Source organism: Dipodomys ordii, unplaced genomic scaffold (assembly GCF_000151885.1).
Source record: "Dipodomys ordii isolate 6190 unplaced genomic scaffold, Dord_2.0 Scaffold18, whole genome shotgun sequence".
In the NCBI taxonomy this organism is placed as follows: domain Eukaryota; kingdom Metazoa; phylum Chordata; class Mammalia; order Rodentia; family Heteromyidae; genus Dipodomys; species Dipodomys ordii.
Genome location: NW_012267234.1, coordinates 6,578,787 through 6,592,372, shown reverse-complemented (window position 1 = coordinate 6,592,372; position 13,586 = coordinate 6,578,787). Strand labels below are relative to the sequence as shown.

General features: G+C 39.7%; 2 protein-coding genes across 2 annotated transcripts in view; both read left to right on the top strand.

Annotated features, from left to right (window-relative positions):
• Ccdc79 (coiled-coil domain containing 79) overlaps nucleotides 1-7,587 on the top strand; it is a 30,378-nt gene extending 22,791 nt beyond the window's left edge. The window contains exons 8-11 of the mRNA XM_013012652.1: nucleotides 1,297-1,361; nucleotides 1,907-2,002; nucleotides 6,127-6,276; nucleotides 6,854-7,587. Coding sequence (XP_012868106.1) covers nucleotides 1,297-1,361; nucleotides 1,907-2,002; nucleotides 6,127-6,276; nucleotides 6,854-6,933 — 391 coding nt within the window. The 3' untranslated portion in view covers nucleotides 6,934-7,587. The remainder of the gene's footprint in view (nucleotides 1-1,296; nucleotides 1,362-1,906; nucleotides 2,003-6,126; nucleotides 6,277-6,853) is intronic.
• Nucleotides 7,588-11,155: 3,568 nt separating this feature from the next.
• Nucleotides 11,156-13,586, top strand: part of Dync1li2 (dynein, cytoplasmic 1, light intermediate chain 2) — a 27,473-nt gene continuing 25,042 nt past the window's right edge. The window contains exons 1-2 of the mRNA XM_013012651.1: nucleotides 11,156-11,176; nucleotides 11,846-11,906. Of these exons, the coding sequence (XP_012868105.1) occupies nucleotides 11,156-11,176; nucleotides 11,846-11,906 (82 nt within the window). The remainder of the gene's footprint in view (nucleotides 11,177-11,845; nucleotides 11,907-13,586) is intronic.

Here is a 13,586-nt window from a genome sequence, read left to right as displayed (position 1 = left end):
TCTCTCCTGCCCGGGCTGGCTTTGAACCGCGATCCTCAGATCTCAGCCTCCTGAGTAGCTAGGATTACAGGCGTGAGCCACCAGCGCCCGGCCTGAACTGTTTCTCACACTAGGCTCACGCCCTGAACTGTTTCTCACACTATCAGATAAATGATTTACCAACTGAGGCTCTCTGTTATTGTTATTATGTTATTATTGTTGTTGTCAGTCGTGGGGCTTGAACTTGGGTCCTGGGCCCTGTTTCTGAGCTCTTTTTATTTTTTTTTGGGGGGGTCCGGTCATGGGGCCTGAACTCTGGGCCTGGGCGCTGTCCCTCAGCTCAAGGCTCAAGGCTAGCGCTCTACCACTTGAACCACAGTGCCACTTCCAGCTCTTTTCTTTTTGCTTATGTGGTGCTGAGGAATCAAACCCAGGGCCTCAGACATGCAAGGCAAGCGCTCTACCACTGAGCCACCTTCCCAGCCCATTTCTGGGCTCTTTTGCTCAAGGTTAGCACTCTACAGTTTTGAGCTACAGCTCCACTTCTGGTTATCTGGTGATTAATTGGAGATAAGAATCTCACTGTGAACGTCCAAGCTGGATTTGAACCATGAACCATGATCCTTAGATCTCAGCCTCCTGAGAAGCTAGAATTACAGATGTGAACCACCAGTCCACAGCTCTGTCATTCTTTTTTTTTTTTGCCAGTCCTTGGGCTTGAACTCAGAGCCTAGGCACTGTCCCTGAGCTTCTTTTGCTTAAGGCTAGCACTTGAGCCACATCACCATTTCTGGCTTTTTCTGTATGTGGTACTGAAGAATTGAACCCAGGGCTTCATGAATGCTTATCAAGCACTATACTACTAAGCCACATCCCAGCCCCTGTTATTCTTTTTATAATCCTTGTCTTCCATATTTCTCTGGGAATCAATATTATTACTGTCTGGAGAACTGTCTAATTCTAGTTCTAGAAACCTGGTTGCAACTGTTACAAGGGAGGCATGGAGAGAGGAGGGATGAAGGGAGGGAGAGAGATTGGTTTTATTTCAGCTCATAGGTTTTTTTTTGGCTCATGGCTAGTTCAGAATGGTGGGGGATGGATAATCCCCTTCAAGAGCATATATCAGTGACCTAAAGATCTGCAAGATACCACCTCCTACAGGCCTGGGGAACAGGAATTTTTAATATATGAACTCTTGGGCACCACGGTAGATTTTAGTAGGTCCTTCTGCATGCCATAAACTCAGTGTCAAACCACTGCATACACACACAAGACAATGTCTTTACTTCAGCTAATCTGGTACTTCTTTTCTTTTAGTGACCGTGTTTTTAAATATCCAATTCATGTTGTCAGAAATAAAAAGCAGCATTCGCCAGTGACAGGTATGGTTTTTAAATGTTTCATCTTTGTTTTCCAAGAACAGATGACTGATACAATTAAAAATGTACAGTGGCTGGGTGCCAGTGGCTCATACCTATAATCCTAGCTACTCAGGAGGCTGAGATCTGGAGATTATGGTTCAAGGCCAGTAGGGCAGGAAAGTCCATGAGATCCTTACCTCCAATAAACTGCCAAACAAGGTGGAAATAGAGCTGTGGCTCAAGTGGTAGAGCATTAGCCTTGAGCAAAAGAAATTCAGGGACAGTACCCGGGCCCTGAGTTCCACACCCAGGACTAGCCCACACACATGAAAAAAAATGGACATTGGTATATCATCCTGTAAAGTGTAAGTCATATTTAATTCTCATTTTGGTGTAAATGCTTCACTCACCTTTCACTGATAACCAGAATTTTTTTTGTTTATCCACTAGGATGATTGAATGTATAATAATGAATTAAAACTCATGAAAGTACTGAGATTTCAGAAATCTTGTGAATGTCAAGGGCCTTTTTATTAATCAAAAGTCGCATTTTACAATTTTTTCAGATCCATTTACATTATGCTCAGACATAATAAATAAAGAAGTTCTCAGTTTTCAAGCAGCTGACAGTTGTACCAAAATATTGAAGTATAGGTGCTCAGGTAAATATTTTTATTACAATTATTTCATAATTAAAATTTTAAGGGCTGGGGGTGTGGCTCAAGGAGTGCCTGCCTAACAAGCATCGGGCCCTTAGCTCAAACTCTAGGACCATCAAAGAGACAAACATAATAATGAAAGCTGTTCATATTAGTTAACTAGATTTTATAATAGGTCTACTTTTATAAAGTAAGTTTCATTTCCTTTGAAGAAATTAGAATGTAGAGCATGAAATCCTTCAAATTAATATTCCTTTTCTGTACCCGTCTGAGATCCAGTGTTTGTTTATACTCACCACTTCAAATTTTTACTCTTGTCTTTTGTCACAACTCATTGTCTACAAATTTAATTTTATTGAGATAAACATTTTATGTGTTGCAGAGAAAAGAGACAGGTATATATTCTGGATTATGCTCTAAATATTATAGATATTATATAATACCTATTTTATATTTATATTGACATATTAATGTTCTAGTGTCCTGTTACCTATTTTTTCTGTAATAATTCCAGTAATTATTCCATAGTTTCTGTTCCTTCACACCTTAGTATTTCCTCTTTGTTCATGCTTACTACTGCACTCTGCTCTATGGAAAAAATTCAGGTATTCTACGTTTAGTTCAAATGTCATTTTTTTTATATTGGATGAAGAGATTTCTTCTATTCTAAAGTTAATGTCAAGTCATAATCTGAATCATATCTTGTCTTTCAATTTAATAATTACAAAAGCTTATTTTTATCTACTAATTCCTTTTGTTTCAACTTAAACTGTGTTCATATTTCCTCATTAAAAAATGAATGATTGGGACTGGATGTATGGCTCCAACAGTGGAGTGCTCATTGGACTTAATTGTAAAAGCCAAGTGACAACCTGAGGCCCTAAGTTCAAGTCCCATACTGGGAAAAACTGCTTCATGATTTGCTATTGAATCAAGGATTCTTACACTCTCTTTCTACCTTTTACTACCAGATTCCTGTCTTGTTCCTTCTTTTTCAATGCATTCATTCCCTTCTTAACTCCTGGAAACCTGGTGCTTTTTTCCCTAAATTTTTAATATTAAAGGATACTTGAAGCTTCTTTTTTGGTGCTGTGGCTCAAGTGGTAGAGTGCTAGTCTTGATCACAAAGAGGCTCAGGAATAGTGCCCAGGTCCTGCATTCACAACCGACAGAGGGGAGGGGGGAGAGAAAGGAAGAGAGGGAGAGAAAGGAAGGGAGGAAGGGAGGGAGGGAAAGAGGGAGGGAAGAAGGAAGGAAGGAAAAAAGAAAGAAAGATAGATCCAGTCAGGTGTGGTGGTATATGCCTGTAGTCTACCTTTGTGGGAATAAAGTTAGGATCAGGAGTTCCAGACCAGCCACAGAGCCTAACGGGCCACATGCATTTGAGCCGACTTAGGCTACAGTAGGAGATCCTGTCTAAACAAAATAAAACAAGCTGGGTTCTGGTGGTTCATATTTGTAATCCTAGCTTAGGATACTGAGATCTGAGGATTGCAGTTTTAAGCCAGGTTGGGCAGGAAAGTCTGTGAGACTCTTATCTCCAATTAACTACCAAAAAGCTAGAAGTAAAGCTGTGGCTCAAATGGTTAGAGTGCTAGCCTTGATGGAAAAAAAAGAAAGAAAGAAAAAAAAAAAGCTCAGGGACAGTGCTCAAGACCATCATCAATATATCAACACTGTGTGTGTGTCTCAAACAATCAAAAAAGAGAGAGAGAAAGAGAACAGAATGAGGGAGAGAAGACAGACATTATTTGCCTCTTAATACAATATAGTGAGAAGCACACAATGCTATCTACCTATGGGGAATCCTGCAGAAAAATCATTAGGCTTGAATATGATATATCATCTAGATATGATTACCACCAAAAAGCCAGAAGTGGAGCTGTGGCTCAAGTGATTTAGTGCTAGCTCAGGGACAGTGCCCAGACCCTGAGTTCAAGCCCCATGACCAACAAACAAAACAAGAACTGAACTTACATATAGATCATTTCTTTTCAATATTTTCCCTTAATAGAACTAGACCAACTTTACCTCTTTTTCTTTTTTCTAGTGGTACTGAGGTTAAACTCAATGCCCCTATGTTTACTAGTTAAATGCTCTACCACTGAGCTATACCCTCGAGCTCTCTTTCCTTTTCCCTTTCCTTTTGTTGTGTTGGGGATTGAACCCAGGAACTTTTTCTTTTTTTTCCCAGTCGTTGGGCCTGAACTCTGAGCCTGGGCACTGTCCCTCAGCTCTTCAGCTCAAGGCTAGCGCTCTACCACTTGAGCCACAGCGCCACTTCCGGCTTTCTGGTGGTTTATTGGAGATAGGAGTTTCATGGTCTCTCCTGCCCGGGCTGGCTTTGAACCGCGATCCTCAGATCTCAGCCTCCTGAGTAGCTAGGATTACAGGCGTGAGCCACCAGCGCCCGGCCTGAACTGTTTCTCACACTAGGCTCACGCCCTGAACTGTTTCTCACACTATCAGATAAATGATTTACCAACTGAGGCTCTCTGTTATTGTTATTATGTTATTATTGTTGTTGTCAGTCGTGGGGCTTGAACTTGGGTCCTGGGCCCTGTTTCTGAGCTCTTTTTATTTTTTTTTGGGGGGGTCCGGTCATGGGGCCTGAACTCTGGGCCTGGGCGCTGTCCCTCAGCTCAAGGCTCAAGGCTAGCGCTCTACCACTTGAGCCACAGCGCCACTTCCGGCTTTTTTCTTTTTGCTTATGTGGTGCTGAGGAATCGAACCCAGGGCCTCGAGCATGCAAGGCAAGTGCTCTACCACTGAGCCACCTTTCAGCCCTGAACCCAGGAACTTTCAATGTGTTAGGAAAACACATTGGAATATACTTCATACCTTTTTAATTTTTTTTTTTTGATCCGGTTGTGGGGCCTGAACTCTGGGCCTGGGTGCCGTCCCTCAGCTCTTCAGCTCAAGGATAGCGCTCTACCACTTGAGCCACAGCGCCACTTCCAGCTTTTTTCTTTATGTGGTGCTGAGGAATTGAACCCAAGGCCTCATTGCATGCAAGGCAAGCGCTCTACCACTGAGCTACCTTCCCAGCCCCCTTTTTAATTTTTTAAAATGTATTTAGGGCTGGGATGTAGCTCAGTGGCAAAGCACTTGCCTATCAAGTGCAATGTCCTGGGTTCAATCCTCAGTACTAAAGAAGAAAAGACAAAAACAATAGTTAAATCCAAAAATAATTTATTATGAAAGAGTGAATGTGTGCATGTGTGTAGGCATGCCAGTACTGAAGCTTGAACTCAAGGCCTTGCCTTCTTGCTTGCTTTTTCTCTCAAAGCTGGCATTCTACCATTTGAGCCACATCTGTACTTCTGGCTTTTTGCTAGTTAATTGGAGATGAATATCTCATAGACTTTTCTGCCTAAACTGTCTTCAAACCAGGATCCTCAGATCTTAGCTTTCTGAGTCATTAGGATTTTATGTATGCACCAATAGCACCTGCCTTTTAAAAAATAAATTACTTTATTGTAAAGATGCTGTACAGAAAGGTTACAGTTACATGAGTAAGGTAATGAGTACATTTCTTGTCAAACATTGTTACCCCTCCTTTGTTTTTTTCCTACTATCCCTTCCCTCTGTCACCTTCCCCCTTCTCTTTCCCGCAAGTTTTAAAGTTCATTGCCAACATAGTTTCTCTTGAGGATCATTGTTGCAATGGGTCATTCTGTGTCCTTGTCTCATTTGTATCCTAGACTTCCTGACTCCCTTGTGCTTGGATTACAGATGTGTACCACCAAACTCAGCTAATTTTATTTTTGAGATGATGTTTGGCTAAATTGCCCAGGCTGACCTTGCATTTACTATCCTACTGCTGCAGCTGCCTGGGTAGCTGAGATTACAGACGTGTACCACCAAACCTGGTTTGGTTGCTCTTTTTCTATATTGCTATAACTGTTCATACTTCTATCCCAACACTTATTTCACTGATATGCATGTATGTTTTTATTTTGTCATTTTTTGGATTTTTTAAGATTTTTTATTAGCATACATAGATTTCTTAAAGTATTTATAAGTTTCTGATTTTACTTAAGTTACCATCATATAGATAACTGCTTTCATAGATTTATAAGTGCATTATTGACATCTATACATCACATTATTTTGTTTTCTTTTAGGTTGCATATCAGTAGGAAACCCTCTAAATAGCCGAAATTTTAGCAAGCTCTTGCGTGCTTGTCCATACCAATGTGATCGACACAAAGTCATTGTGGAAGCTGAAGACAGATATAAAAGTGAACTAAGGAAATCATTTATCTGTAACAAAAGTAATTAATTCCATAGCTTTAAGACTGTAATTACAATTATGCCTTCTAAGCCATCATTAAGATATTAAGTAAATTTAAAAATTTAAGGATAAAATAATGTTGAAAAGAAAACATTTTGCTGGGCATCAGTGGCTCACGCCTGTAATCCTAGCCACTTAGGAGCCTGCAGTCTGAGGATTATGGTTCAAAGCCAGCCCAGGCAGGAAAGTCCATGAGACTCTTAACCTCCTATAAACCACTTAGAAAACTGGAAGTGGCATTGTGGCTCAAGTGATAGAGTGCTAGGCTTGAGCTAAAGAGCTGAGAGACAGTGCCCAGGCCCAGAGTTCAAGCCCCATGACCATAAAGAAAAAAAGAAAGAAAGAAAAGAAAACACTTCTTAGCAACCGGTAATTTATGATGTACCTGGGAGAAGATTAGAAGATTTAGTTTCTGATGGCTTAAAATTTCTTCCCAATCTAATTATTCCTACTAGAAGGGTTGGGGAGAGGAAATAACCATACTAAAAGAATTCATATACTTATGAGTTCTTCAGATTGGTACTCTAATTCTGCTAAATGTATTCCATATTTTTCAGAAATTCTGCTGACCCCATGTAGAAGACAACAACTCAGTAGCAAATCTGCTATCCCTGGAGAAATAAATGAACATATTTAATTTTTAAGTCAGCTTAAATATCACAGACTTCTAAAAAAGATGTACTTGTTTTTAGTTCTCACCATCTTTCTGTGATAACCCTTGGCTCTGATGAAGATTATATTTCCTAAGAAAAGAGACATCTCCCATTTGTTTGTTCATTTGCTGTCTGCCATCTGGAAAGCAGCAGGAGGAAAACAACCTTTATTAAGTACCTACTATGTGTTAGGTGTCTTATAAATGTTGTTGCCTCTAATTCTTATAAGTTAGAAATAGCATAACTTAGATTCATTACAAGCTTTTTCTAGAAACCCTCATTCTATTGTCTGATCAATTCATATTTTCAGAACAAATTTTCCATGTACAAGTACTCCAGAGAGACTTTTGATCATAACTCCAATGTGTCAGACAATCAAAATTGAAGCAAAAAAGTGCTTCTGAAATAACTTATTGAAATTTTAATTTAACTGTAGGGTTAAGACTTCAGGCTTATCAACATTCCAGATTTATCAGAGAGTTTGAGAACCTTAACATTTTCTTCTAATCATCTGAAGTTAATACTAACTACAGGAGTAGGAATAAACAATTGAGTACATTACTTGTCAGAGTCATCAGAAATGAGTAACATCAAATGGGAGAAAATGAAGGAGGAGGTAACATTTAGAAAACAAATGTACTCATTACCTTACTTATGTAACTATAACCCCTCTGTACATCACCTTTACAATAAAAATAAGAAATGAATACCATCAGTAGAGCTACTCTGATATTTATCACAGAGCTATTTGAACTGAATTCATCCAGGAAACATTTTGCTTCACATGACACTTCTATGGCTATTTTCACTGCCAAAACCTTGAAAGGAACTTCAGACTTAAGTCTTTTTTCTAGGTTAAAAATTCTATCTATAAAGTAAGTACAGTATCACTGTGGAAGAGGTTGTTATTTTTAAGGTGGTATTGGGGTTCGAACTCAATACCTTGTACTTTCTCAACAGGCACTCTACCACCTGAGCCATACTTCTAGCTCTGTCAGTTTTTTGGTGGTAATGGGGGTCAGTTGTGGAGCTTGAACTCTGCGCCTGGGTACTGTCCCTCATCTCTTCAGGTCAAGGATAGCACTCTACCAACTTGAGCCACAACACCACTTCCTGTTTTCTGGTAGTTAACTGTACATAAGAGTCTCATCCACTCCTGGGCTGGTTTTATTTATTTATTTTTTTTGTCGGTCGTGGGGCTTGAACTCTGGGCCTGGGCGTTGTCCCTCAGCTGTTCAACTCAAGGCGAGCGCTCTACCACTTGAGCTACGGCGCCACTCCTGGGCTGGTTTTAAACCATGATCCTCAGATTTCAGCCTCCTGAGTAGCTAGGCTTACAGGTGTGAGCCACCAGTACCTAGCTAAACCCTGCTCTTCTTTTGCTGGTTATTTTGGACACAGAATCTCATCTTTTTCTGCTTAGACTGGCTTTTAACCACAATCCTCAAGCTCCTAGCCTCTTGAGTGAGTGGTTAGGATTACAGGCAAGAGCCTGTTTTTGTTTTTGTTTTTTTTAATTTGCCAAGCTCAGAGACACAAATGGTACATGTTTCATATGCAAAAACTAGATCTAAAATACACTAGGATATGATAAATTATGCAAGACTATAGGCATTCACACAGTTAGACCAGAGAAGGATACTTTTAGGAGAGAGACACAAAGGCACAATACCTGTGTGCTTCTAATCATATAATAATTATTGAAGTGAACTGCAGGAAATGGAAACAAGATTTTTTTTCTGTAGAAACCCTAGGTATTTTGTTCCACAGAGATATGTTGTACTTAGAAATTGGTTTCTTGCTACTCAGGAGGCTGAGATCTGAGGATCACGGTTCAAAGCCAGCCCAGGCAGGAAAGTCTGTGAGACTCTTACTCCAATAAACCACCAGAAAACCAGAAGTGGTGCTATGGCTCAAGTGGTAGAGTGCTAGCCTTGAGCTGAAGAGCTGAAGGACAGCATCAAGCCTGTGTTCAAGCCCCATGACTGATAGAAAGAAAGAAAAAAGAAAAAGAAAGAAAGAAGAAAGAAAAGAGGTTGTGTTCTTCACAGGACTTGACACCAAATTACAGAAATTTTCAACATGGGCTGGGAAGGTGGCTCAGTGGTAGAGCGCTTGCCTTGCATGCATGAGGCCCTGGGTTCAATTCCTCAGCACCACATAAGCAGAAAAAAAAAGCTGGAAGTGGCACTGTGGCTCAAGTGGTAGAGCACTAGCCTTGAGCTGAAGAGCTGAGGGACAGCGCCCAGGCCCAGAGTTCAGACCCCACCAGACCAAAAAAACAACAACAAAAGAAAAAAAAAAGAAATTTTCAACATGTCTTCAAAACAAAGATGTAGCAACTAAAAATATTCTATAATCCCTTTACTTAGATAAAACCATCTCTAGAACCTCACGAATGGGCATAATTTTGTTATGCATTAATTATACAGTGATCCTAAATACTGTTAACTGATATTTAGCTCATAAATAACCATCCACTAATAATTGGACCTGCTTTTTTAGAATTTATGAGGCATCCTGAGAAAGTATTACTTTGGTTTGTCTTATTATATTTCAAAGCAAGACAGTTTGGCATTTTGCCTTCTCATTTCCTCATTTGGGTAAATTTCCCCCCTTTTTAAATTTTTTTTAAATTTCCCCTTTTTATCAGGACATTTCACTACTCTTCATTAAAGTATAGTTTGCACTGAAATTTACCCCTATTATTTTTTAGGACAGACCACTATACTGTGGAAGCATTAAAACATTTTCCCAAGGCTTTCTTTAAGGATGATTCGTTATCTTGAGAGGGTCTGAAAAGTAAGAGTATCAGGAAGTAAGCCCTCTTGCCAGTTTTTTCTTGCTCCCCTAACACATAGTCAATATTATAAGGAATACTAATGAAGCTGGAGAGGGGCGTCTTGAAGTACAGAGCCGTTTGCTTCCACCTGGCTGCCTAGTTATTCACTATAGAAACCTTTGAGAGTTTACTAGGAGTCAGGGAGGTGGCAGCCTCAATAGAAAAGGGTCCTCTTTTATCCCAAAAGTTATCACTTAGGGTTGGAAAGGTGGCTCAGTGGTAGAGTACTTGCTTTGCATGTATGAGGCCCTGGGTTTGATTCCTTAGCACCATATAAGCGGAAAAAGCCAGAAGTGGCTCTGTGGCTCAAGTGGTAGAGTGCTCACCTTCAGCTGAAGAGCTCAGGGACAGTGCGTGGGCCCAGAGTTCAGGCCCCACAACTGACAAAAAAAAAAAAGTATCACTTAATAGCCTGGATTATAAGGAGTTAAAATCATTTAGCAAGAGAAGCTAAAAACTATTTCTTGGATAAGTAAAATGTGAATATTCCTCTATGTAATCTCTCCAAAGGAGGGAATAATTTCTTTGATAAATTTTGAGATAGTTTTATTAATAGTTTTTTTCTCTTAGTATTTAATGATCATCTACTATGTCTCAAATACTATTCTAGCCATTTGGGATGCAGTGGTGAACAGACTTGTACAAAAGTTCCTGCTCTCATGAAGCCTGCATTGTAACTAATGCAATTAATAATAAGACATTAGTTACACTGCTTTCTTAGCCTGGTAAGTTCAGCTGAGAAGATTTTCTAAGGATGATCCTTAGAAAAGAGTAGCCTCATCTACCTACAATGATTACATGAGTAAACAATGAATAAAAAGCTTAAAAATATCTCCTCCAAAAGAGAAACCTATTTTTCTAGTAAAGATGAGAGGAAAAGAATTATTTACCATCCATGTATTCTTTGTACACTAGAAATTGTCCCTTAAAAGCAGGTAATAAAAAACTTCATTAAGCCGGGCGCCAGTGGCTCACACCTGTAATCCTGGCTACTCAGGAAGCTGAGATCTGAGGATCACAGTTCAAAGCCAGTGGGGGCAGGAAAGTCCATGAGACTCTTATCTCCAGTAAACTACTAGAAAACTGGAAGTGGCGCTGTGGCTCAAGCCGTAGAGCGCCCCTCTTGAGCTGAAGAGCACAAGGACAGCGCCTAAGCCCAGACTCAAGCCCCATGACAAAACAAAAAACAAAAAAAACTTCATTAACCATCATACAACCATTTTTTTTAGTTTTGATCAAGCTGAACACCCATATAGGAAATGAATGTGTTTTTAAAAGCAAATTTCAAAAGATCCTTGTTCTTAAAAATGTTAACCAAGCCTATATTTAAAGTACCAAGTATTGGTATTCTTTTTCTGTCAAGTATGGAGCCCTTTGGGAAGACTGTATCTTTAAGATAGTTAAGCTGTTTGTTAATCATCCCCACAGGAACATTACATTTATAAACTTGTTTCTTGATTTAAAGATGTTCAGGTATAATAGATTAAATTACACCTTAAACAACAACAAAAAAAATCCGTCATTGGGCTTGAACCCAAGGCCTGAGTGCTGTCCCTGAGCAGCTGTTTACTCAAAGCTAGCACTCTACCACTTTGGGCCATCTTTCCACTTCTGGGTTTTGAGTGGTTAATTGGAAATGAGTCTCATGGGGACTTTTCTGCCTGAGCTGGCTTTAAGCCATGATCCTCAGATCTCAGCCTCCTGAGTGAGCCATTGGTGCCCGGCTATAAATTACAACTATTGAATAAGCCATAGCAGTAGCACCTAACTTACTAGTAAGTACTCAGGTTTATTTTTCATTGAAATAGATTTGACAATAATATATGTACTAGACACAAAAATTTCTCTAGTTTCTATGTGTAGAATAAATTTTGTATTTAGGCCTCAAAAAGACTTTTCAACAAATACTAATGCATTGTATAATTCTCTCGTTAATTACAGAAAAAAGAAGAATTCGTAAGAACTTTACTGAAGAAGAAGTAAATTACCTTTTCCATGGAGTTAAGAAAATGGGAAATCATTGGAATTCAATTTTGTGGTCTTTCCCCTTTCAGAAGGGACGGACAGCTGTGGATCTTGCTCACAAATACCACAACCTGATCAAACACATCAAGTGTATAGCCAAGACTTGATTTTTAGTTTGAACTATAAATACAGAACCTTAAAAGATAGAAAATATTCTTCTAAGCCCTCACGTGACAAGAAGTCTTAGAAATAGGGTTTTTGTTATTATTGTTTTGGTTTTTGCTTTTCTTTTGAGACAGTCTCTCACCTCAGTAACTCAGGCTGGCCCAGAACTCACTACAAAACTCAGGCTGGCCTCTACCACATGATCTCAGGCTTTCAGAGATAGATTTTTTGTTTTTTGCTGTTGTTGTTTTTGCCAGTCCTGGGGCTTGAACTCAGGGCTGGTTTGGCTCAAGGCTAGCATTCTGCCACTTGAGCCACAGCTCCACTTCTGGCTTTTTCTGCTTATGTGGTACTGAAGAATTGAACCTAGGGTTTCATGAATGCTAGGCAAGCATTCTACCACTAAACCACCTTCCAAGCCCAGAGATAGTCTTAAACAATTTTTGTGGTACTGCAACTCTCCAAATTATTACAATAACTTATTTTAACAGTATTTTTTTGTTGTTGCCAGTCCTGGCTTGAACTCAGGACCTGAGCACTGCCCCTGACCTGTTTTGCATAAGCCTAGTGCTCTGCCACTTGAGCCATAGCTCCACTTCTAGTTATTTTAGTAGTAAATTGGACATGAAAGTCTCGTGGACTTTCCTGCCCAGGCTGGCTTTGAACTGTGGTTCTCATATTTCAATCTCTTGAATAGCTAGCAGCAAATATTTTTATGTACAAGTTATATAAAATTTCTCTATAAGGTAAATATTTAGGAATATTCTATTATTCTTAGGTTTAAAGAGCTTAGAACTTAAGAAAAAAGATAGGAGCCTTCAAACATTTCTCACCATAATCCAATGAATAGTATGTAAGACATTTAGATTTTAATACTTTTGACCAATTTCAAAGTTCTCAACACAACTCAGAAAGGTATTCTACCATTTCCCAAGCTGTTGAAGTTCTGGCCCACTAAATGTTTGACATTTTATTAATTAAATGTTTCTTCTAAAAGCTAACTCTGAATTTGCTTCGAATATTTCCCTATTCTGTAGTCAAGATTCACTTTTTTTGTTTGTTTCTTTCCTTTACCTCTGTGAAAGTTTCCATCATTTCCACTTCCTGTTCCTCTTCATCCTTTATCCTTCATGTGAATGGCCCTAGCTTCTTTATGTTTCTTTTTTTTTTGTCCGTCCATGGGGCTTGAACTCTGGGCTTGGGCGCTATCCCTGCACTCTTCAGCTCAAGACTAGCACTCTAGCGCTTGAGCACAGCGACACTTCCGGTTTTCTAGTGGTTTATTGGAGATCAGAGTCTCACGGACTTTCCTGCCTGGGCTGGCTTTGAACCGTGATCCTCAGATCTCAGCCTCCTGAGTAGCTAGGATTACAGGCGTGAGCCACCGGCGCCCGGCTCGCTTGTTTACGTTTCGACAGAATAGTGTAATGTCCTCTTATGAGCATAATCACTGACCACTGGACATATCCTGTCTGTCTTTAAAATGTGTCCACACTACCCTTCCCTCCGCCCCCCATTCCTTGAGCTGGCCCTGGTGGGGGTCAGCTTCTCTGCCAGGCCCAGGCAGGGTTTTTGGACACAATCACGACAGTTCTTGTTGTTGTACGTGGTCATCTTTCAGGTTGCAGTTATCATAATTAAAACTCTGCAAGGTTCTCCTGCAGC